This window comes from Crocodylus siamensis, chromosome 2 (genome assembly GCF_052110815.1).
Source record: "Crocodylus siamensis isolate JL-2025a chromosome 2, ASM5211081v1, whole genome shotgun sequence".
Classification (NCBI taxonomy): domain Eukaryota; kingdom Metazoa; phylum Chordata; order Crocodylia; family Crocodylidae; genus Crocodylus; species Crocodylus siamensis.
The window spans coordinates 168,774,955-168,800,995 of record NC_143396.1 but is presented as its reverse complement, the minus strand read 5'-3'; the positions used below and the strand labels follow the sequence as shown (position 1 = coordinate 168,800,995).

Below are 26,041 nucleotides of genomic sequence, written 5' to 3'. Positions count from 1 at the left end.
AGTGCTGCACTTTGCTTCTTGCTGCTGCTGCCTCTAAGCTGTGAGATGCCATGTGCGTCCCGCCGCCAGGCAGGCAGGGTGCAGCAAAGCCCAGTGGCAGCAGGCAAGAGATATTGAGCTGCTCCCAGGGCAGCTATAGCAGGGAGCAAAGAGCAGCACAGAGTGGCAGCCGTAAAGAGACAGCATAGACTGGCAGTCACATCTCCCTGGAAGGAAAAGTGTGAAGATGAAGAATGCAGCAGCAGCAGTCCAGGGCAAGTAGTGAGTAGCAGAGCTAATGCTTGTTTGCTTCCTAGGCCTGTACCGAATGCACCTGAATCAACTGTAGGGAGACCATATAATCCCGGTTTGGCCAGGACAGTCCTGGATTTCGTAGTCCTTCCCAGCATCCCAGCCTATTGGCTGAAATTGAAGTCCCAGATGGGTGGCGCCACCTCAACCCCACGTGCCCAAATGGGCTTCTCATAAGCAGCAGCTGGTGGCTGGCGGGGTGGGCTGGTCTGAGCACTGCTCCTCCTGTCTGGGGTGGGGACCTTCTGGGGTGGGGTAGGTTGAGGGAGTGGGCTGGGGCTGGTGCAGCTGCACAGGATGAGCCATCCTGGCCACCCGCTGCTGGCAGCCTGGTGCCCTGCTGCTGCACTTGCTGCTGAGGTCTGTGCTGCATGTGGTGGTTCTGGGCAGCTGCTGGTAGTGGTGTGGAGGTGGCATGTGGCGACACAGCATGGGCTGGTGGACCCTGGGGAGCACCAAGCAGTGGTCACTCCCAGGCAGGGCCAGCCTCTGCACACAGGGGATGGATCCCAGCTGTGGGCCTCTGCACTGTCTTGTTCTAGTCCTCTCTGCCATCATGGTTCCTGGGAGCTGTGTGGTCGGGGCTGGAAGAATTCAGCACCCTTGTGTGCAAATGTGCTGGACAGGACCCTGGCTGTTGCCCTCTGTGCGTGGGTGCATGTATGCTCGTCTGCATGAGGAATGGCAGGGCAGAAGCACAGGTGTGTGTATGTGTCCACCCCTACCTCCCCAGCTCAGCGCTTTCAGGGTGCCAGCTGGCTGAGCCCTTCCTTGCAAACTTGGGCAGGAGTCAGTGGGCAGAGCCGGCTGCTGGCTGCAGGGGCAGATGCCACTGCAGCACCCAGAGGTTTCCTTGCTGTGGAGTGGAAGGGGGCGTCAAAGGGCAGTGACCATCGTGGGGGCAAAGGAAAGCAGGAATTATGCTCAGCGGTGCCATGCATGGGGGGCAGGGGGCGGGCCTACAACCTAGCAGCACAGCAGCTTCCCGTTTGTATGCTGTATGCTGGGCTGGAGGAGGAAGCAAGCACGTGTGTGTGCATGTCTCTGTGTGTGTGCACATGGGTGTGCACACCCCCCCACCCCTACCTTCACCCCTATCCCAGATTTCCTTAAAAATAATACTCAATTGCCTCTACTACAGCACAGTCACTCTCCATTGTAAGGGACTCATGACAGCAATGACCAAAATGTAGAGTGACCATATGGGAGAATGAGAAATTTAGGACACTTTAGCCACTCCCTCCCTGCAGGCAGGGTGGGTGGGATAGCAGATACTGGGCAGATGGACAGCAGCAGTGCTTGCCCACTTTCCTGTTTGGTGTGTTATGCTGCTCTGTAATGCTCTGCCTCTTCACTGGGCTGCATCCCACATACCTGCATTTACAGGATGCTCATTTTAATTGTCACCAGCTGGCCAGGACCAGCGTCTAACATCCAGGACTGTCCTGGCTAAACAGGATGTATGGTCACCCTACCCAAAGGGAAAAATCCAGAACTTCCTGCAGTTACTAACACAACATATTTTAGAGAAGAGACAAGAAAACAAATAAGGTCTACATGGGGAGAAAGTCCATATAAATTGTAAGCTTACATGTTGGCATACTTTATTCAACAAAGTCCATCAGGCTTCTTTAGACTTATTTTTGATCCCAGAAAGTCAACAGGCTTTCCCCACCAATTCCAGACAAATAGGTTTAGGCTTTCTGTGACTTTTTAGTTACTTAAAAACTGAAAATAGCACTTGGGAGAAGGATTGTGCTGAGGATGGTGGTGGGGAGTAAAGTAGGGACCAACCTGTTAGATTGTTCACATTTCTGATATCTTGGACTCTCTAAATAAAGGGAAAGCTTCATCCCCCGGACTACCTCTTGCAGGCTGGTTGTTTGGGAATTTAAGTGGCTGTCTGCAGTGCCTCAGCTGTGCGGACTTCACCTACCTCCCCACAATCTCCTTTCTCATAAAAGGCTCTCTGGAGGGCGAGTTTGACAGAGCACCTGAATCGCTGTTTCCTATAGCTTCCAACAAGGAAATAGATAACAGGGTTGATGCTGCTATTGGCAGAGGCCAACAGGAGACATATGTCAATGTCCCACTTACCATGCATTTCAAAAAACATAAAAGCAGTCACGGGGACAGCAAATAGGAGGAAGAATAGGACAGTGAGCAGGATAACGATATAGAGCCTTCCTGGCTGATGGTGCTGCAAAATACATCGAATCCTAACAAACAAGATCAGATTGGAAATAACTATGATGGGAGTTATAACTGGGAAAATCAAAATTAAAAGTACTTGGTTTGTCATACTATTGATTTTATGGGAACCATAAAGCCAAGAAATGAAGCTGAGTCCATTCATGAGGAATGAGAAGGTCCACAGCAGGGCACACAAACAGGCAGACAAATGCTTTGGACGGTGGATTTTGTACCAGATGGGGCAGAGAACAGACAGACACCTCTCAATGCTGATGGCTGTCAGGAGACATATGCTAGTGGTGTACGTGAACTGACCCAGTAGGAGTAAAATGCGTAAAACATCACGTAAAAGTTTACAAAAGAAATGTCCAAGTAGATAAATTATGAGAAATGCAGCTAGGCTAAGCAGGAAACCCAAGTCAGTGACAGCCAAGTTCAGGATATAAACTGTGAAAGTGTTTTTCTTAATGCGGCAGCCAAGAAACCACAGAACAATCCCATTCCCCACCAGCCCGAGCAAGCAGATAAGCACAGTGACAATGTTCTTTATCAATTCAGGTGAAAAAGGTTGACACTGAGTCCCGTCATGTGTATTGTTGTGCTCCAGGCTAGATTCTGCAGATGTTGTGTTCAGCTCTATCATTATGAAAGCTCCAGTTCAGGATGGCAGACTCTCCTGGTTACTCTCTCTCAGACGAACCTGTTATACCAGACGAGACGGAGCATCATCAGGTGCCTTGAGATTTCTAAGTGTGTCTGGATGAGGCAGGCCCCTTTGGGCACATCCACACGAGATGCTAGAAGTGCACTAGACTAATTCTACTGCACATTAGTGTATCACAGAGAAAGCCATGGTAACATGCTAATGTGTAGTAGGATTAGTCAACTGAGCATTAGCGTCACATAAAAAATGTGTGCCAGCACTACTGCACCGTAACTCTGATTATGGCACATTAAATTAGAACCTGTTATTACCGGTACTAAACGTGCTGTAATTACAGCGCATTAATGAACATGTAGACTTGCCCTCTGAGTGTGACTGAGAAACACTACAAGAGGTACAAGGAGAACTGAGGTTCAAACAGACAGAGACAAATCAGGTACATGGGCACCAGCCATCAATAAAGAAAGAATTACACATGAAGGTAGACTGGAAGAGGGAGATGTGGAGAAAGAGAAAATGTAAGGTGTCATCAGTCCTGTATGAAAAAAGCAAGGCACATTGAAGTATCTGGGGTACAAGGCTGACAGAGATCTGGAGCAGAAAAAGGGAGAGAGTCATCATGTGTCATCCTCAGTGGTGACAAAGTCCTTCCAGAACACTTACCCTCCTGGCCTCTCACACCTTGGTGTCCGTGGGACCATGGGCTGAAGTAGATTATCTTCACAGCCTCAGTGTTTCATCATCACCAACTGTGGTTCCCAATAAAAGATGCATGTCTGAACATTTCTTGCGGTGTAATTGCTTATCTAGGAGTCAAGTGTTCCCTTGCCAGTCCCTGCACATCGTTTGAGTGCTGGAGTCCTTCCAGATCTGGTCCACTCTATGCAGGGCTGGATGTAGGATTTACACTGTTAGCAATTTTTGTGACTACTGGATGTTTCCTGACCTCCAGAAGCATCAGTTCTCTGTTCACTGCTTCTTATCTCCTAACCACGAAGGAAATGACAAGTGAAGAAGATGTCTGCAAGAACTGATTAAAAGAAAAGAGCTATTCAGAACTGTGAGGGTTGGAACAGATCTTTAATTCCTTGCAGGAGAAACTTGGACCATACTGAAAGCGCACATGCATTCAGGGCTGCCATCCCCAGGCAACCTCCACTGATGTATGCAGGGGAAAATGTGGTAAGACTTTATCCCAGGACATTTTAAAGTGCAATTGTATGGTTTTTGGACATATTAGTGGGGTATGCTGAGAGTCACCCCAGGGAGCAAAGCTCCATGGCTTTAAAAAGCAAGAGGCTTGCTGAGAAATGCTTGGGGAGCAAAAGCCTGGCTGAAGAAGCCCAGAGGTGGCCACACACAACCATCTGAGCTCACCCCTGCTCAGACCTAGTAAAAACTATCTGTTGCAGGTCAAGGACTCTGCATATCTTGAGGACATGACATGGGCAAGCTAAACTGACTCTATAGTCAGAGAGCGACTGTCCCATGTCCCCTGTTCATTCCCCATCTGCAAAATCCTGGCTGTCCCCATTGTCCCTAACTGGTATCCCTGACCCAATGGGCTCACAGTTCATTCCTGCCTGTGTAAGCTCCCTCGTTGCTGTTCACTTTGCTCCCAGCAAAGCAGCTTCCAGTCATACCAGTCCCAGGGATCTAGCCATCATTAGCAAACATAATGATGCATCCTCGGCCTGTCCATGCCACTAGGCCTCCCCCGCCCCTTTGCCCAATGGCTGCTACTGGTGAAATCCTTGGGCCACATGATAATTTGGGTGAAGGCAGGGGGATACTTAGGGTGCTGTCTTGACCCAGCAATGACCATTGCAGCCGATTGGGACCTTTTACTGCCTTCTCTGGGTGTAACAGGAACAGATGGGAGGGTGTTCTTACCAAGGCAAGAGCCTGTAGGTGGAATGAGCAGTCCTGCAGGCAGATGGCTGTGTAACCTGCCACACTTGTTAGGGAGTTCATCTTATCTGGATGGTAGGAAAACTGAACAATGACAACCTATTTTGCTCTTCTATTTTCAGGACATATACCAATGGCCGGTGAGTCCAACATCTCTGGCTTTAGGCTGCAGTGTGAGACTAGGGCACAGAGAACTCCCCAGCAGTGGGGGACTCTTACTAGGATGAAGATGGAGATGCAGGCAGCTCTGATGGAGGTCTATCCTGAGAGGCAGAAACAGTATCAAGAGTAGTGCCTTGCCATGGTCCAGCATGACCTCAAAGAGTCCTTGTGGCTTGCCACGTGAATGGCCAGACAGGCTGCTGAGGTCCATGTCTATTCCTGGATTGTTGCACAGCAGGCAACAGCTGCCCTGTCAGTGTCTGTGAGGAAAGACCGGGTGTCTATGGAGTGCATCATGTCTGTGTTAAACCTGCAGACAGAGTCCTTGGTGCTCTCTGCGTGACCTCACAGTACCATATGCCACCAGAGCACACTGGCCTCTGGGGAAATGTGCGTCCGCAAGTCTACCAGCTCCCTCAGCCCGCACCCAGATGGAGAATGCAGAGTGGCAACATCCTCCAACCTTTGGCCATGTTCACACTGCAGCTTTCCACACTGCCAGCAGCACTGGGTAGTGACTGAAGACCTGCTTCCATCTCAGTGTGTGGCAGTGTCAGCTGGGAATACACCACACATGACCCCTGAAAGCCTGTAGGAACTGCACTGGTAATCTCTGGGCAGGATCCGATGGTCCAGAAAAGAACAGAGACCGTCATGGACTCTGCCACAGGAGGGGAGAAGTGCGCCTCCAAGGTGCAAGTTTCTGGGGCCAGCTAGTTTCTGGGGTCCCAAACTCCTCCAAGACTGTTTTAGGCTGGACATAAAGAAGAACTTCTTTACTGTCTGAGCCCCCAAGGTCTGGAATAGACTGCCGCCAGCGATAGTGCAAGTACCTACTCAGGCATCCAAATATTTCTTAAAAGAGTCCAATCTTGCTGGTCTCCTTTGATGCTAGCCTACTTCCTGCCCCTGGGGCATGGGGCTGGACTCGATGATCTCCCAAGTTCCCTTCCAGCTCTAATGTCTATGAAATCTATGAAACCCTGATTTTCTTTCGATACATAGGCAAGAACACATTAGAAGAGAGGCAAGGAAAGCCTCTTCGGCTGGGCCCCTGTAGAAGCAGTAATTTCGTAATCCCTAATAAACAGGCAGCCTGGAGCCCACAATCTGCTATCCCCGCAATCCCAGTGTCCACAAGGGAGACCTCTCTTTTCATTGTCCTCCCCGTCCCTGATATTCTGCCATCGCCCACACTGGTACTGGTCATAGGAGAGTTCGGTTTTGACAAAAAGTTAATAGGAAGCATATGATAAGGAAAAATTATGCTAGGGAATGTCCATGCATCTGTCTTCCCTCCCTTCATGGCACTGCTCTGTCTTTCCTCTCACTGCCTTAAAACAGGGGTGGGCAAAATGCAGCCCGCTAGGTCATTCTATCTGGCCTGTGGGTCCCCTAAGAAATTAAGAAAATTAATATATATCTGCCCCTGGCTGCCTGTCATGCGGTGCTTGATAGCTTGCCAAAACCCAGTAAGTGGCCCTCTGCTGGAAATAGTTGCCCGCCTCTGATTTAAAAAGTCATCTACAAGTGGCTTATGCATGCAGTGCCTAGATATCAGTCTTCAAGGGGTGCTCAAGCACCTTGGCACCCATGGGTGGCATGGGATACTCTGCTTCCACAGTCTGTGCCTTGGGAATGGACTCCCTCCTCATCTTGCAGATATTACACAGGGCACAGGCAGAGACAGAAAAGTAGGGAATATAGGGAAGTCACTGGCACCCAGACATGTCCCGAGACACCTCCAGGGAGCCTTTAGGCATTCAAATGCGCACCCTGTGGCTATTGAGCTACTGCTGAGGCTGTTGTTGTAGTTGAACAGTTCCTTACAGGCATCTCGCCAGCCCATGAATGCCTTCATCTCCCATATGTGTAGCACATAGGATCCTCAGTTAACAGTGGGGTGCAAGTGCTCCCTCTACCTCAACCCACTGGGTGCTTTCCACTGCACTGGAGACCCCCTGGGTAGCTCTGTACACTAGGTGCTTGTACATGAGATTGGGGTTTAATCCCCAAGGTTGCTTTCTATGCCCCCTAAATGGAAATGGTGGGTTTTTAACTGTATCCCACCATTTCAATTTTTCTGTTATATTACGGCAAGGGGCCCAATCCTTTTTTTTGGTCGGAGCTTGCCCATGGCTGGGGGGTGAGCTGGTGGTGGGCCTAGTGGCCCCTGAGGTGTGGGGGGCCCTGTCCTTGCCTCTGCAGCGGTGGCAACCCCACGGGACTGCCTGGGTGGGCTGCCAGTAAGCCGGGTGCTGCCCTGGCCAGCTTGGGTTTGGGGAGGAGTTGGATCGGGCTGGGTGCTACCTCCAAGCTGGGCCAGCACCTGGACTGCAAGCTGCCTGCCCAGCCCCGGGGGGCACCACCACCGCAAAGGGAAGGACTGGGGGTCCCGCAGCTCAGGGGCCCCTCAGCTCACCAGCAGCTCGCTCCCTGACTGTGGGAGAGGCAGGCAGTCTCCACAGAAAAAAAAAATCAGACCCCTCATTGCTTCTGCCTTTAGCAGGCACCAGGAGGGTCAAGCTGACATCTGCAATGCATCATTACAAATTAAACTATATCCAGATGTAGTTTAGTTTACAACAATGCAAAGTCCTGTAAAACCCCAGAATGTGTACAGTGTGATTACATTAAGCCACACAAAGTGACATTTTTTGTCACATGGACATGTTAATGGCATAATGTGTGCAAGCACCCCAGATAACTGCAGGGCATGCTGGAATATGTGCTCTTGCTGACCACCTACTGGCAGAAAAGGAACAATGCAACAGAAAGGTGTACATAATGCTGCTGTGATGTTTTTGATCCAGGGAAATCCCGTGGCAACTAGGACTATGCCAAATGCAGTTCACACAATGACAGGTGCCACTTCCGCTTTCTTTTTATCCTTATGTCACTTTTGAAGACATTTGCATCTGTTACTGTCCATGAATTTCTCACCCTGTTAATTTTTGTTTCACTTCTGTTTCCAATTATCTTACATTTTTCATTTCTTTGTCTCTCTGACCAAGGGAAAATGTCCATCCTCAGAATATGTCCCAGGCTGGATCCTGTAGGAATTTCAAATGCTAGTCTCCAGTGCTTCAGCACTAGAAGTCTTGCCTTCCTCTTGGAGGTCTGCCTTATAAAGAAAGGTTTGCTGGAATCATAGCCACATAGAAAAGGAGGATTGGAAGGGGCCTCAGGAGGTCATGTAGTTGAACCCCTGCTCAAAGGGGTAGTTGAAGGCTGCTTTTAAATCCCCACTCAGTCTTCTCTTCTCCAGACTAAATAAGCCCAGTTCCCTCAGCCTCTACTCAGAAGTCATGTGTCCTAGTCCCTAATCATTTCTGTCACCCTCCACTGGACTTTCTCTAATTTGTCCACATCCTTTCTGTAGTGGGCATCCCAAACTGGGCACAGTACTCCAGATATGGCCTCACCAGTGCTGAACAGAAGGGAAGAATCACTCCCCTCAATCTGTTGGCTACGCTCTTACTAATGCAGCCCAGTATGCCATTAGCCTTCTTGGCAACAAGGCACTCTGCTGTCTTTCATTCAGTATATTGTCCACTGTAACCCCCAGGTCCTTTTCTGCAGACTTGCTGCTTCGCTGGTCAATCTCCAGTTGGGATGTCACGTACCTTCTTTTATAGGCTTTGGCCTCCTTAGCCTTAGCCTACAGGTTACTCTGGGTGTTGACTGATAACCTGGGCCCGCTTGCTCTGATCTACTTGCAGTCCAAGCCCCTTGTCAGCCTCCAGCTGCCTGTATTGCCTGGTTCTGGGCTCAGGCTCTGGTGCTCTCAGCACCGCTGTTGCCCCCTCTTGGCTCAGGTGCTGACCCTTTTGGCCTCAGCTTTTTTCTGTCTCATGCCCATGGCAGGGCTCAAAATCTAGTGTGCCCTTCAGGCACCCCTATGGCTTCTTCTACCCTTACAGCCAACAACACCCAGTCCTCTGGTACCCAGTCCTTCAGAATAAACTAAAACAAGAATGTAAGCAACATGAATACAAGCAATCACTGTAAAAATCTAATATTGAAAGCTGTCTCTAGATCACAGTGCCATTGCAGAAGCCTCCTCCCCACTTGCTGGCTCTCCCAGCCCTGGGAATACCTGACATGGCCTGCTGCTCCCATGCCTTGTCAGCCTGAGTTGGCAGGAACTCTTTCTCTTACAGAGTCCAGGGCTGCACTGCCCTGTGCCTTAGGGACCCAGGCTTAAATCCCCTGGGCTGCACCCCACCTGCTCAGGTGTTTTCCTTATCAGCTGCAGGTATGTCCCCTGAGCCTCCAGAGCAGCCTACTCCTGGTTTTCTGGCCAAACGGCAGTAGTCTCCTTCCAGCCTACCCAGGGCTCTGCCTTATTGTCCTACTGCTTGGCAGCTAGCCACAATAGGCACTAATAGCCTATGGGGCCCTGGCTGCCTACTCCCCTGCAGCTAGCCCAGACTCAGCTCTTCACCTGCTTCAAGCCATACCTGCTGCAGATCTCCCTTAAAGTAACAGGAGCCCCTTAAGGCTAGATACACAATGGCTTCTTGAAGGCTCAGATCAAGCATAGTGGGTTCTTAACCTAGCAGAGGAAATACCACGTATGCGTGTCAAAGAAGGCGGTTGTCCTGAACCGCTTCGCAGGAGAACTGTTCCTCTGGCGTGGTTTAGGACCCGCCAAGGTGCAACGGCTTTAATCTCAGTTTATGGAAACGGGAGCCCCTGGCCTTGCTTGCTCTGAGGGCCATATGGTTAAGGGCAAGCAAAGCTTGGGGGCATCCGAATCTCAAGCCTCCAGGTTTGGGCCTGCAAGTAGGATGCCTGACAAAGGTTTTGGAAACATCTGATGCCTCAGGTGTGGGTGGAGGATGTTTGCCAGTAGTAGTGTCACTTACGGTTCTGGACCCTTGGATTTTGAATTAGTTCTGGCTACTTTGGCCTTGGATACAAAATAAAAATAAAATCTAGCCTTAGCCCCAACTGACCCTGCTTTGGCATTTCCAAGGTTGCATCCCCCTCAGTCTCTCCCTGCCTGGGCCGCTGCTAAGATCTCTTAGGCTCCAGGCCAGCTCCCTCTCTCCAGGGAATCAGTTTGGGGCTAACTCCCCACCCCTAGATTCCTTCGGCAGTTCCAGCCCTGCTGCTCCCAGGCTGTCACAACCAGGTTCCCAGGACATATGGAGGGCCATACCATAATACAATTGTGGGTCATATGGCTTCCCACTTGGGATCAGTTTTCCTGGCCCACTCAGAGAATGCAGTCCCTTACTCATACAGTGCAGTGCCCTGTCCTGCCATTGGGGCTGGAGCACAAAGTATGTGAGTCTGCTCCTGATTTCCTTCTACAGGTTAATGTCCTACCCCAGGAAGCTGCCTTACATTAGTGTAACTTGGACATGGTCTTAGAATCGTAGCGTCATAGACCATTAGGGCTGGAAGGGACATCACCAGGTGATCCAGTCCAACCGCTTCCTCAAAGGTGAACCATCCCCAACTAGATCATCCCAGCCAAGGCTTTGTCTAGCTAGGTCTTAGCTTTTACAAACTTCTCTGGTTAACCTTTACCAGTGCTTTACTGGCCTCCTAGTGAGAAAGTTTTTTTCCTCACATCTAACCTCAACTTGCCTTGCTGCAACTTGAGACCATTACTACTTGTTCAGTCATCTGTCACCACTGAGAACAGTCTGGCTCCATCTTTGGAACCACCCATCAAGTAGTTGAAAACTGCTATTAAATCTCATCTCAGTCTTCTCTTCTCCAGACTAAATAAGCCCAGTTCCCTCAGTGTCTCCTCAGAAGCCATGTGCCTCAGCCGCCGAATCATTTTCACTGCCCTCCGCTGGACTCTCTCCAATTTGTCCACATCCTTTCTGTAGGTGGAGGAGGCCCCAAAACTGGACACAATACTCCAGATGTGGCCTCATCAATGGCAAATAGCATGCAATCATCACTTCCTCAATCTGCTGGTAACACTCCTACTAATGCAGCTCAGTATGCTGTTGGCCACCTTTGCAACAAGGGCACACTGTTGCTGCCTTTCAGGGACAAGTGCACCTTACTGCAAGGGGCAGCTCTTGGGTTTGGGTATTTGGCAAGGAATTTATTTCTCACTTACCAACCCCTCCTCCTCCCCGCCCAAAAAAACCCCAAACAAACAACCCCAACAAAACAAAAAAAACAGACAAATCCCAAACAGAACAAAAAACCAAAAACCAAAACGAAACAAAAAAACGGAGTGGAAGTAAATGGAGACAAGGAGAAGACAGACACCTCATGCAGCCTGATGCTATAAATCCATGTGTTGTGCTTCCCTGACAGTAAGACAGTCTTGTGATGGAATGGATTTCAGAAGCGGTGGCATAGCTGACAAGAGACTGCTGGATTCTGGGAGAGCTGTTACTCAGATTCCTCCCCCAAAAAAGATCTTACTGGAAGAAATACAAGATGGTGACAGAGTCAGTGAGACTGAAGTGGCTCTGCTCCAGCCAGGCTACTGCAAAACACTCAGCTCTGAGCCAAGTGGTCGAAGGAAAAGAAAGCAATGGCGTGTCCGCTGGATTCTTACCTCAATGCTCTTACTAATGGTACATCACTGTTTGCTCTGTCTCACAAATTCTCATCTTATCATTTTTGTCCATTTGTCCTGCTTGTCACCATCCATACATGGTTGAGATCCTTTCAGTTTATTTTTATCCTTTGCATCTTTCTCTCACTGTGTTTGTCTGTTTCTTCCCAGCTCTCTGTCCAGCTCTGGACTGCTCCCTGCCAGCAGTTTTTTCCCAACGTGTCTCTTGTTCCATAGCCCCCCAGGAGATTAGTGGCCCTGTCCAATTTCTATGTTTTTCTTTATTCCCCTCTTGATCTCTCTCTGTTTCTCTGTTTAACTCTTTCTCTCTCTGTCCAGGAAGCTTCCTATTTGTCTACCTCCTTGGTGATGTGTAGGGGGTGAACATGGGTGCATGTGCACCCCTGAGATTGGGGGTTCACCCCCTGAGACTGGCTGCTGCTAGTGCTGCCAGTGGCGCCTTTGGTCAGTCGCTGCTCACCATCCCCACCCCCTTGCTATCATAATGGCTGGCCTGAGAATGCTGTCCCTGCAGAGATAAGCCTAGGACCTAGTCAGGGGTAAACTGAACTAAATGCCAAATAGACTACTTAATTGGCATGGGCAGTAACAGTGACATTTTGCTCATCTGCTCTCCTTTGCTGATAAAAATAATATACCTGGGCTTCCACATTAAGTAGAGCTCTTTCATTGTCTATGTCCTGAACTGGCTATCACACACTTCATTAAGTTTTATGACTGAATGTTGTTTTCTATTTTAAATCAAGTTACTCTTTCTTATTGCTGCTATTTCACATAGAGCAGAATGTTATATATCCCTTTACAGCCATCAGCATTTTTTTTCATAGCTTGTAAGGTTGGAAGGGACCTTGGAAGATCATCGGGTCCAGCCCCCTGCACCAATCAGGAAAGATAACTGGGGGTCAGGTGACCCCAGCAAGGTGACTGTTTCATCTCCTCTTGAAGATTTCCAGGGGAGGTGGTTGCACCATCTCTGGGGGGAGCTTATATCACAGTTTGGACACCCTGACTGTTAAGAAATTTTTCCTAATGTTGAGCCTGAATCAGTCTCTCAGGAGTTTGTGGCCATTACTCTTGGTTTTCCCCAAGGGTGCCCTGGCGAATAGTTGCTCAGCGAGCCCTTGATGCACTCCCTTAGTGTAGCGGTAAGCTGCTACGAGGTCCCCTCTCAGCCTTCTTTTCCTGAGGCTGGAAACTAGAAAAGATCTAGAGGCAGTCACTGAAGATGAGAAAGAAGATGGAATGAAAGCTGAATGAGGGAAAGCTGAAGGAACTCGCTTGGCTTAATTTGGAGAAAAAAAATAGGTTAAGGTAGGACAGAAGAACAGGTTTTAATTTAATTTGTATTGTTTTCCCATGCCATAGAGGACAGGGCACAAGACAGTGGTTTTAAAAAACAGCAAAGCAGATTTAAATAACATCTCAGAAAGAAACTTCTTAACTGTAAGAGTGGCAAAACTATAGAGTTAGCTTCCTGGGGGATTTGTGGAATCTCTTTTCCTAACAGGTTTCAGGAGGAGCCTGGACAGATGTCTGTCTGGGATGGCTTAGGACAGGGACACAGCATAGGTGGGTTGCCAGCCAGAACTGGGAGAGAGAGAGTTAATCAGAGAGAGGAAAGGAGAAGGGACTGGAGAGAAAAAAAGAAATTGGGAGGGGCCTGTCATCCCATGGGGGTGATACTGAGCAAGAATCATGAAGAAAAATGTGTGAGATAAAGGAGCTGGATGGATAGACGGGGGAAGAAACAGAAACACATAGAAAGAGAAATAGAAATAATCGAAGGAAATTGTGAGGATCTAAGCCATGTAGGGATGGTGAGAATCAGGGAAAATGGATAGAGGGGATAGGATAAAAACTTGTGAGATAGAGAGAGATGAAGCAGTAATACCTCATTAATAACATCGGAAGACAACGGATCAAGTGGACACACTTCTCTTGCTTTCCTTCCACACACTCGTTCAGAGCTGAGTGTTTTCAGGAGCTGGGTGGGAGTGAGTTCGCTTTGTAGTCCCGGATGGGCGGAGGGTGGGGCTCCAAACCACCCACCCCATTCTCCAGCACAGACTGCGCAAACCACAGACTGAGCTCCATCCACTCCCTTCCTGAAGACAGCACCAGAGTTGGGGGTGGAGAGGAAAGAGCTACAGACACACAGCTGCTCCAAACTGGAGTTTGATCCCCCAACCCCCCAGATGAAACAGGAAATGTCTGTTGGGTCAGGGGGTCACTGAGAAGTGCCATGAGTTACCATGGGGTGTGCATGTCTGTCAGCACCCTATGTTCTCAGCATTAGGCAGACTGAGAGAGATGGATTAGATCATCCGTGGTGAGCAGTTTTATTTCACCAAGCAGAAACAGGTACCTGATTCCTCTGGATCCTTGTTTTCTCTGATTTAAAAAAAGTCCCAATTTTTGGTTAAAAAAGTAATTCCAAACCCACATTTTTCCAGGATTGAAATGAAACACTGTTAATATATAGATGCATATATAGTGCTGTTTCATTTTAATCCTGGAAAAATGTGGATTTGGGGTTACTTTTTTTTAAAAACTGAAAATTGGGGATTTTTCTTTTAAATCAGAGAAAACCAGGATCCTTGTGATCCCTTCCTCCAATTGCTCCTACTCTGTTTTTTTTTTGTTAAGTATGAAGAAATGTGCATTCCAAAGACCAAGTCCCAAGGGCTGACCCCTGTGGGAAAGTGAATTTATCCCAGAAAGGCTCCCAGAGAAACAGAAACATAACCAAGCCATGCTAATGTTATGTGGCTTCCCAGGGAAGGGCATTAACTCATCAAAGTCAGTAGCAGATTTAGACTCCTCATGGGTGAGGAGCAGGGAGGTGGGATCCATTCCACTCCTCCTTTCCCTCCTCCCCATCCCCTTCCCTGAAGGCTGGGTAAACCCCAGACCAAGTTCCCCCCAAGTAAACGGAGTTAATTTGTCATGTGATTGGGCACTTTCAAATCACTGTGCAGTCATACACTTATTTAATAGATTTCATAGACATCAGGGCTGGAAGGGACCTCGGGAGATCATCGAGTCCAGCCCCCTGCCCAAAGGGCAGGAAGTCAGCTGGGATCATAGGATCCCAGCAAGATAAGCATCCAATTTACTCTTGAAGGTGTTCAATGTAGGTGCTTGAACCACCTCCGCTGGCAGACTGTTCCAGACCTTGGGGGCTCGGACAGTAAAGAAATTCTTCATTATGTCCAGCCTGAAACGGTCTTGCAGGAGTTTGTGACTGTTCGACCTAGTCATCCCTTGGGGTGCTCTGGTAAACAAATGTTCCCCCAGATCCTGGTGGTTACCCTTGATAAACTTATAGGTGGCCATCAGATCACCCCCAAGCCTGCGCTTTTCCAGGCTAAAGAGTCCCATGTCTCTCAGCCTGTCATCGTAAGATCTGTTTTCCTGACCTCTGATCATGCGCATGGCTCTCCTCTGGACTCTCTCAAGCTTCTCCACATCCTTTTTGAATTGTGGAGCCCAAAACTGGACGCAGTACTCCAGCTGCGGCCTCACCAAGGCTGAGTACAAGGGGAGAATGACGTCCCGGGATTTGCTTGAGAAGCATCTATGGATGCAAGTCAGTGTTTTGGTTGCTTTATTAGCCGCAGCATCGCATTGCAGGCTCATGTTCATCTTGTGGTCAGTGATGACCCCCCAAGTCTCTCTCTTCTGTAGTGCTATCCAACGTCGCACTGCCAAGCCTATAAGGTTGCTGCAGGTTTTTCCTCCCAGGGTGGAGAATCTTGCATTTTTCGGTGTTAAACACCATCAGGTTCTCATCTGCCCATTTGCTGAGCATGTCCAGGTCAGCCTGTTAGAATATCCCTTTCACCATGTCAGAAGAGACATACGTGGTTTGATCAAAAAGTTCTAAGACTTGACGTTCGGAGTATTGTTCATCAGAAATTTGTACCGAGTAGTCAAACAATCAATCAGGCCTTTTATAAAGAGGTTTTGATTCGACTGAGGGATAAAGTTAGAAGAAACTGCCATGAGCTGTGTGAAAATGGTCAATGGTTTCTACACCATGACAATGCTCTTTCATACACTGCTGTCTCCATTCAAGAATTTTTGGCTGAAAAAAAACATTCCTGTGATACTACACCCTTCGTATTCACCTAACCTTGCCCCATGTGATTTTTTTTTTGTTCCCATAAATCAAAATGAAGCTGAAAGGAAGGAGATTTGATGACATTCCAACCATCCATAAGAATGTGAAAGCAGAACTCAAAAAACTCATAGCTGAAGACTTCCAGCATTGCTTCCAAAAGTGGCAGGAATGTTGGGTCAAGTGCATATCATCTGGGGGAGATTACTTTGAAGGGGACAGCTTATAAAAATGTTGTTTGTACACTATTCTTTAAAATAAAGGCTAAGTCTTAGAACTTTTTGATCACCCCTCATATTCTCTGCTGCTTGTCAAGTGATATCTTTGCTCCAAAAGGTTTTTCTTTTGTGTGGTACTCAGCAATGTCTGTCACAATGGCTATTTTGTTGATGTTCAGGACATTCTTAGCTACTTCCATAATTGTATTGAGAGCAGTAGATAATTCATCTTCTGATAAATGTCCTCTGTGTTGAAGATCCAAAAGGTTTGCTGCCAGATGAACTGGATGAGAACAAAACTCAGACCTCTTAGTAAACATTTGTTTTACTACTACTTTTACTACTACTTCTTGTTTGGATAGAGGTGAAGGCAGCAAAAGCTCAATTAGATTTTCATTCAGTTGTCTGAATATCTCTGGAATATTTGGTGTACAGCCAACTGTGTTCTCTGCTGTTGGAACCTCAAACAAAAAATAATTAGTCAGTGACATGGTTATGTTAATAAACTGAATTCTCAGAGTCCTTGATTCAATAGAAATTCACCCAAGTTTCATGTGTGACCATCTATAGGCATATCTACATGTACATTATTGTGCTGTAATTACGGTTCATTAAGTTTAGTACCTGGAATAACAGGTACTATCTTAGTGCATCATAATTGGTGCTACAGCACACAACTTTTACGTTACACTGATGTGCAGACTAATTATACTGCTCATTAGCATGACTTTCACTGTGACATGCTAATGTGCAGTAGAGTTAGTCTACTGCTCTTTTAGCATCTCGTATAGATGTGCCCTGTTTCAAGCAGGAAGGGCTCAAGTATGCCCCTGTGGAGCTGCCTGGAAAGACAACTGAGTATTGCTTCTGAGGTGCTCTTAGGCTCTTGGGTTCTGGTGAACTTGAGAACATCTGCTGGGGCTGAGTCTGGAGTGGTACCATTGGTGTACTTCTGAGTGTGGAGCATGCTTGTGGATGGGTGGTGCATAAGTAGGGTGTTCTTGGGCCTTCCCTAGTCACTGTGGTGTACTCAGGCCCTTGAAGACCAAGAATTCTGGGTGGTATTACAAGATGTAGCCTGTGACTGAGATGAAGAAAAGAATGCTGGGAAAGGGATGCAGTGTATAAGAGAGTAGATGTGTCCTTGTTGGGATGGAGGGAGTGAGGGCAGCAGCTTGGGAGAGCCAATGCTGGTGCTACCTGAGGATACTTGGGAAAAACAGTAGCTATGCATCAGAAACCAGCCCAGGGCTGGTACCCTGAGGAGAAGTATATGGAATGGAGCCCAGGAGAATACAGAGACAGTCTGAAGAGGTATGTAGCTCTGGAAATGCCAAAGATGGCCAACTGGTATTGAGGCTCACATGCACACTCTGGAGTCCATGTCCTAGTGCTTAGGTATAGAGGTGTGGCTGCACATAGGGGCCTCCAAGAGGTTGTAGGGGAAAACTTATGGTCCAGAAAGGCTGTAACATAGGAAAAGCAGAAATTGGCCCCAGGAATAAAGTTGGCTTATGGTTCTTAAACAACACTTTCATCTGGGCAGAAACAAACCCTCAGTTAGCACAAGGGTGCATTTTAACTCCCAGTGGCAGGAATTATGGTGGCAGTAACCCTAATGTCCATTGCCTGTCACTGTAGGATACCTTCACCCCGGCTGATGAGATCCTAGTAATGTCGAGCCTGCAGCGGAGGTAAGATCTTTTTGATGCCACAGAAGGGAGTCCAGCTGTCTTTGCTTTCTTTTTACTGGAGCACACGGTGGCCACAGATCACTTTGACTTATGGAAGAAGCAGGATATCTCTGATGGCTCTCAAAAGACACAGGAATATTATGCCCTGGAATCTGCAGTAATAGTCCATGAAGCACTTGATTTTCTCCTACCAATAACTGTCAGCAGACTGTGTCGCAAGATAGGGCACCATAGGCCTGACCCGCACATGACAAATGGACAGGGACTGAGGGAAGCAGCCAAATAGTCATTGTGTGCTGAACCTTGCAGGCCCAGAAACTGGCACAAGAATCCAAGGAGTTTTCCCCACTTTATATAGAAAATCCTAGTGGGTAGAGTCATAAACTAATGGGCCAGAGAAGGAGAATGGGTAACAGGTAAATAGACATTAATATTGTGGTAACATACATTCAGGGAATAGATAACAGGTAATAGGCACTAACACTGTGGTACATATACTTAGCACCTTAAATCCTAACCTCCCTGCCTCTGGCATGTGTTTTCAAGTTTGAGTCTCGCTCTTTCAGTCCATGATCTGGCCAATTCCTGCCAGTGGGGTCCTGTCCCCAGCTCCCCCGAGCTGCCATTCTGCTGGGATCTCCTCCTCACTTACGTTCCTGTCAGGGTTGCCAGGCATCAGCTAAATTTAAAACCCAAAGTCACTTCAAAACTAGCCCAAAACTAGCCAATTTTTAAAACTGGAAAAAAAATAAAATTTTTATAAATACTTTGATTTTCACACTAGGCAATAATGCTGTGGACACTAGTCCCTGCTTTAATTTCCTAACTAGTGTCAGTAATGAATGTAGCTCATAATCTAATTAATAGAATCAATGAGTTGGAAGAGACCTAGACAGATCATTGAGTCCGACCCCCTGCCATGGGCAGGAATGAGCACTGGGGGTGGCAGGGGTCATAAGACCACAGCCAGGTGCCCATCCAGTCTCCTCTTGAAGATTTCCAGGGAAGGTGAGAGCACCACCTCTCTGGGAAGCCTATTCCAGGCTCTGGCCACCCTTACAGTGAAGTAGTTCTGCCCAATATCTAACCTAAACCTATCTTTCCTCAGCTTGTGGCCATTGTTTCTAGCGACTCCAAAGGGGGCCCTGGTGAACAGACTTTCCCCAAGTCCCTGCTGCTGTCCCCTGATAAGGTTGTAGGCAGCCACAAGTTCTCCCCTCAGTCTCCTCTTGCGAAGACTGAAGAGATTCAGGTCCCTCAGCCTCTTCTCATAGGGCTGGCCACGGAGGCCCCCAACCATATGAGTGGCCCTTCTCTGGACCCTCTCCAGGTTCTCCAGGTCCCTCTTGAAGTGTGACACCCAGAACTGGACACAGTACCCCAGCTGCGGCCTGACCAGCACTGCATAGAGGGGGAGCAAGACCTCTCTGGACCTGTTAGTGATGCATGACAGGGTGTGGTTGGCTCTGCCTATTGCTTCATTGCATTGGCGATTCATATTCATCCTGGAGTCAATCATGACTCCAAGATCCCTCTCTGCCTCTGTGCTGCTGAGAGGGTCAGCCCCTAACCTATAACCATAATGCTGGTTCCCTCTCCCCAGGTGCAGCACCCTGCACTTCTCCTTGTTGAACCGCATCCTGTTCAGATCCGCCCACTTCTCTAACCTATCCAGGTCTACCTGGATGCAGTCCCTGCCTGCTGGTGTATTCACTTTACCCCACAGCTTGGTGTCATCAGCAAACTTGAACAGGGTGCACTCCACACCCTCGTCCAGGTCGCTAATGAAGATATTGAACAGCACTGGCCCAAGGGCCAAGCCCTGGAGGACTCCGCTGCCCGCACCCTCCCAGGTTGACATCGACCCATCCACCACCACCCTCTGGGTGTGCCCCTGGAGCCAGTTTGCCACCCATGTGACTGTGCATTCATCAGTGCTGCAGTCCCTCAGCTTGCCCACCAGAATTGGGTGGGACACTATGTCAAAGGCCTTCTGGATGTCCAGGAAGATGACATCGACTTCCTCCTTCCCATCTAAACTCTTGTTACCTGGTCATAGAAAGAGACCAGGTTAGTCAGGCAGGATTGGCCTGGCACAAACCCGTGTCGGTTACCCCTCAACATCCCTTCCCCTGCAGGGCTCTCACAAATGTGGACCTTGATAATTTTTTCAAAGACCTTCCCCAGGATAGAAGTGAGGTTGACTGGCCTGTAGTTGCCAGGCTCTTCCTTCCTCCCCTTCTTGAAAATAGGGACCACATTGGCCCTTTTCCAGTCCTCAGGGACTTGGCCTGAGCACCAGGAGTCCTTGAACAGCCATGCCAATGGTTCTGCAATGACACCAGCCAATTCCCTCAGCACCCACGGATGAAGGTCATCCAGGCCCGCTGACTTGGATACATCTAAGCCCTCCAGGTAATCCTTAACTAGGTCTCAACTAACAGTTGGGGGACTCGCATCCTTCCTGGGCCTCTCTACGTTATCACCCTAGAGCAGCCCATTGTCAGCAGACAGGAACACGGAGGCAAAGAACTTGTTAAAGAGTTCTGCCTTCTCTTGCGCGTCCATCGTCAACTGTCCTGCCCTGCCCCGTAGGGGTCCAATATTACCCCGAGACTTCTTCTTGCTACCTATATACTTGAAGAAGGACTTTTTGTTATCCTTAATCCCAGAAGCTAATCTAAGCTCCAGTGCTGCTTTAGCCTCCCTTACCGAATCCCTACAAGCTCAGGTCAGGGAGGTGTACTCCTCCTTTGCTTCCACCACCAGTACACTTTTTTCTTTGCCCTCAGGCCAGCCTGGATATCCGCGCTCAGCTATGAAGGCTTCTTGGACCCTTTTCCCACCTTCCTGTGCAGTGGAATTGCATCTTGTTGTGCCCCAAGAATAGCCTCCTTGAGGAAAGACCACCTCTCCTGGACCCCCATATAGCTACACCCTGGACTCCGAGTGCCTCCCTGACTACTGCCCCGAGCACATCAAAGTCGGCTTTTCTAAAGTCAAGCATTTGCACTGTGCTAGTTACCCTCCCCACCTTCCTCTGAATAGCAAACTGGATCATTTCATGATCCCTGTCCCCTAGCCTCCCTTGTACTAGCACATCCCCCACCAGGTTGTCCCCAGAGGCTAACACCAGCTGGGGACATTATGCAGTATATTGTTGTACTTTTACTGTTTAGGTAGGCCCAGTGGGGCAGATGGGTTTTCTTTTGTTTATTGTGTGCATTGTGTACTCTCCCTTTGTTCCCCACCCTGCGGGAGTGAGCAGCTACTTAATAAAGAGAGAAGAAATGGCTCTTACCTTCAGTGTGGCCTCGATGTATGGCAATACCCTCTGGTGGGCAATGGGTGCTCTTCCACAAAATTTTTTCCACATTAAAATATTAAATTTAAATATAATCAAACAACATTTCAACACTAATCCTCACCTCAATTTTTGTTGGGATCTCAGCTGGCGGTGACTGAAGAGTGTTTCATCTTTCAACAACTATTTATAAATGAAAAAGTCCATTCCAGATGCTATTTATTTACTTTAGAAATCTTCATCTGAGTCTGCATACTTGCTAGAGAATGATTCATATATGCCCAAGTTGAACAGAGCTAGCATCTCTTTAGATGGCTGAAACTGGTTGCAGCAGATTTTGTTTCTGTGCCTGCATGCTCTGATGTGAAGCATGTTTTCAAGTAGGTTGTGTTTCATTTTGTTTCTCAGTTTTGTCTTTATCATGTTCATTTCAGAAAATGTATGTTCCACAGCTGTGTTGCTGAATGGTAAGGACAGTAGTGAGAGGGCAAATGAACCCAGCTCTGTAAAGTCCTTGTCGCCTGAAGCAGCTGAGTGTTTTTTTTACCTCAATCTAAAACAGTTCAATTTGGCTATCGCCAGTCTTCTCCTACTGAGGAGTGCTCAGTACTCTCCACTGCTGATTGAGTTTGCCAAACTATTCTTTGTATAATGGTAAAAATGACAGAGTTGCAAGTGATGTTTTTTTAGGGTTGAGTACAACAGACGCGTTGAGTGCACAAAGAGACTGAAGTTGCTGGACGTTTGCAGGCAGCCTTTGCTTTACTTGTTTTGAAAACTCAAGCAGGTGATCCCTACATCAGATTTTGATGTTGTCCACTGTCAATAATGGAAGACTGACATTTTCTAGCTCCATGTGAAATTGGACTCCAAGATCAACTTCAGAAAGAGGTAAGTGGGTGCTTTCATTTGTGAAGTCAAAGTTGACTACAGATGACTACATTGTTAAATCAATGTCATTGACTTTAATCACTCTTTGGAGGAGACTGTGATAGAATGACAGCAGGTCATTGAGAAGCTTTAATGGGTTTGCATTTTCAAGTTTGACCATCTTGTTTATTCTGTTTGCATCCTGCAGGACAAGCTGAAGGAAAAGGAGGTACAATTTGCCAACCCAGTGAACATACATTTGATAGAGGAGTTCAGCACTGTAGTTTCTTTCTTTATCCTTTGCAAATTGGAAGTGGAATTTCAGCTCTTCATATTGCTCGATCACTATTTATGCATGCACTAATAGACAACCACCTTGTATCAGTAATTTGGAGGATTTTTAGTGGAGCTTCACCAACATTTTCTTTCCTCTGATTAACTCCAGAGTCCAGACTGTAACCGCCACTCAGCCTGTACTGGTTTGGTAGGGAAATATCTTTAAATACTCAATTAAAGGCCCCTCACAGCCCCTGTGGCTGTGCTCACAGCTGTACTCAAGTGTTCTCAGAAGCACTGTTTAAAAGAACATTGGAATAATAACCTTATTTCAATAAACTATAAAGTCAGCCTGAACCACTGTGGTTACTTGATCACTAGCATTGGCTTGATGAACCAAAAGCAGAACTCTGTCAAATGACCCAAGCCTGGCACAAAAAGATAGGAAAAGAGAAGCCAAGGTAGCCATTCTTAGAGAGAGACTTCTCTGTAAGATTCTTTTCTAAAACTGGGAGATTTCCCACTCCCCCCCACTATTTTTTTTGTTGAGCACCCCGATTTGCTTTAAATTTATTTCCATAAGAGGCTTCTCTCACTGCCAAACAAGGTGCATAAGACCTTTGTACAGAAAGGATCAGAAGCTTGAGCAGCACCTGATGTTGCTCTCTGCCTGCCTATGTCTCCACTTGAACAGCTGAGTGTGTGTTACTGCTCAATTCCTCCTCCAGCTGCAAAAAAAGCACCTTTCCCCAACAGCAGTGGAGAAGTCCCAAGTTTGCTCAAGCAGAGAGAATAGCTTGTTGTTTAGCCAGTGCATCAGGCAACACCTGTCGCAGGCATCTCCCCAGATGAATGGCCAGGCTGCAGCGAAATGGCAGAATGCTAGGCTGTAACATGGGCCTCTGGCCGGGTGACCCCTGTCACACTCACGAGGCAGGGAAGTCAATCGCATTGAACTGCCAAAGTAGGAAGGAAATTGCAACATAACCGGCTAAGCAGAAAACCATGAGGGGGCTGCAGTGGGGAAAGAGCTATTGACAAGTGGAAACATAATGCTGGCAGAAAGGTAATACAATTGGCCAGTAAAAATAAGTGAAAAAGAGTGAGGGTATAAAAGGGTAGAGCCACAAGGCCCCTGATGGGGGAAGTTCGAATTGTAACTTCAAGTGTCAAAGGGCCCGTGGACTGATCACCCGCCAGGGTCGCCCCCCAAGCTTAACTCGGGTCGTTCTTGAGGCCTCCACGAAGAGACTAGCGTTCCCAGCCGTGAAGCCGCTCCTTTTGTTTGCTGCAGTGGTAAGCGTGCACGTATGACTGTAGCTATTTATGTTTGTATTTGTCTGTCTTTCCTGTAAGAGACATGAGCCGTTGACCAAGTCTGGGTCTAGGGTCTTGGCTAGCCACACCAAGGTCGCTTGCGACCTTGAAAGCAAGGGGCCTTGACCTGGACCCCGTGACTCAACGGATGTAATTTCCCATTTAGCTTTTTGTAATTATTTTGATTGATTATGTTTTAATTGTTAAATGACCTTTTAAGAAATATGAGCCATTGACCAGGTCTGAGACTAGGGCCTTGGCCAGCTGCACCAAAACCACTCGTGGTTTTGAAAGCAAGGGGACTTGACCCGAACCTTATGACCCAATGGACATCACTCCCAAGCTTTGTTTGATTATTGTGTGTTGTCATAGATTAGTACTATATAGGAAATCATTTGCTTGAGTTGTCAATATTTTATAGGTTAAAGCCAAATAAATATTGCATATTAATCATAAACTGCATCCTCATTGGCATCAGCCCACCGACTTAGTCACAACTGGGCATTTTCAACCTAATGCGACAACACCAAGATGGAAAGCTTTGACCCCACTTCCAAGCAGGGCTCTGGTTTGGACATTTAGGTCCACAAGGGACTCAACTGGGTGAGCCTGGGGTTTACAGCACACAAGCTCACATCAGCTAGAGGGCTGGGCTGCCCATTTCAGGGACTGTGATTCTCTGACTCCCCACCTAGTTTGTGGGAGGAATAGAGGGGATTATGCCCCCCTCTCACTCAGCCAGGTGGTTGATGGGGATTTGTGGAGTACCAGGCTTTGCTCACCTCAGCACCTGTCCCCACTTTATGCTCCCAGAAGGCGCAGACCAGGAGTCTTCCAGGCCCCCTCTCCCAGGCTCTGCCGCAGGGGAAGCCACCAGAGCCTGGAAGAAGTGATGCAGTGGGGTGGGGTGGAGCTGTCCCCACACAGCTACCCCTCAGCTGGGCATTAGCCCCAGTACAAGCAGCAGGGGGCAGGAAGTGTGAGGTGGGGTGGGGGCAGCCTTTCCTCCCCTCCCCTCCCAGTCCTGTTCCAGTGTGGAGCTGCCAGGGGAGGCAGGGGAAGCCTGCCCCACAGGGGATCCTAGCACTGCTTGCTCCACTCCTGGCTTCGCTCTTACCTGCTGCAGTGGGGGCCAGCCCTGGCCTTGCCCGGCCCAGGAGAGGAGCCTGCTGTCAGCCTCAGGGCTGGGCTGGGGCTGGCCAAGGCCTGAAATGTGCACTCACTCACCTTCTTACTCCACTTTGCAGATGCAGCAGGGAGGGCTCCACTTCCTGAGCTCCTCCCTCTCCTCCAACCCTCCCTGTTTCAGGCAGGTACCAAGCCACACTGCCCCTCCCTCATTGTCTTGGGCAGCTGAGCAAGAGGCTCAGGACTGGGGCTCAGGACCAGGACCACAACCAGGACCTGCCCCTTCCCCTGCCCCTGCCTCATTACCTTGGGCAGCAGATGCCAGGACTAGGCTGGGACCAGGCAGGGGATGGGGTACGGCAGGGCAGCTATGGGGGTTTCTCCCATGGCCCCCCGGGGCAGAGGCAGGCACAGCTGGAGGAGCCACGGTAGAATCTGCCATGGCTGCCCTGGCCTGTCCTGCCCTATAGGGACCTCAATCCCCCTCTTCTCCTCACTTACCTGCTGGAGCTGCCTTTAAGGCTGCATTGTCTGTGTATGTGGCGTGGCACCCCCTGGCACACTGCTTTCCTTCAGCTTCCTCCCAGCAGCTCCCTGCAGAGGCTGGAAGTCTGCCAGCCTGCAAATTATGTCAATAAAAAAGCCTGCAGCTGAAAAAAAACAACCCCACAGCCACACTTTCAAAGTAGCCCAATTTGGCAGGAAAACTGCATACCTGGCAACTCCCTGCCCCACTCTGTCACTTCCTCTTCCTTTGTTCCCAGGCCCTTGGGGCTTCTGGGAGTTGTAGTCTAAATTACAGTCAGCATAGTCCTGCAGGACTGCTCCCCCTGCTATCATACACTTCATATTCACATCACATTCACGTTATGGTAGAGCAGCTACAACTGCTCAAAACACAGGATATGAGAGTGCTACAACCAGCAACTAGCTCACCTATCTTACTGCCTCACCGCACCACAAGTGATCATGAATGATGGTGTTCAGGGACTGTGGTGTGGAGAAAGTCCAGAACCAGCTGAGGGAGAAGCCAAAGCTTGAAGTATTCATCTTTGTGCCTCAAGAAACATGTCACCAATTTGTTTAGGTACTGTGTTTGATAGGGAGAAAGGCCAGGGGTGTTCTCACTGACACAGAGGGTCTTGGGCTTGCACTGTAAGTTTGCACTTATCTTGAGTAACAAACCACTAGTTTTCTCTCCACACACCTGCAATGGAGTATAATATGGAGAGGGGGAACAATCACTTGCAATAGAATGAATCTTGGTAAGGAGGTAGACACCTGGCCCACCCCCAGAACACATATCCTCTATGATATGCACAAACATACCA

General features: G+C 48.4%; 1 protein-coding gene across 6 annotated transcripts; it reads right to left on the bottom strand.

Moving 5' to 3' along the window:
* Positions 1-1,407: 1,407 nt before the first annotated feature.
* LOC149871213 (mas-related G protein-coupled receptor member H-like) lies at positions 1,408-25,429 on the bottom strand. Of its 6 annotated transcripts, none has more exons than XM_090032159.1 (3): positions 21,244-25,429; positions 3,812-16,582; positions 1,408-3,184 (listed from the first exon to the last, which is right to left on the bottom strand). In XM_090032159.1, exon 3 carries the CDS (start codon positions 3,125-3,127, stop codon positions 2,183-2,185), a length of 945 nt encoding a protein of 314 aa, XP_089888285.1. In that variant the 5' UTR covers positions 3,128-3,184; positions 3,812-16,582; positions 21,244-25,429; the 3' UTR covers positions 1,408-2,182. The 6 variants fall into 6 exon arrangements, with proteins under 6 accessions (XP_089888285.1, XP_089888286.1, XP_089888287.1 ...); XM_090032160.1 differs by having other exon boundaries at positions 3,812-16,572; XM_090032161.1 differs by having other exon boundaries at positions 3,812-4,178.
* Between the last annotated feature and the right edge of the window lie 612 nt (positions 25,430-26,041).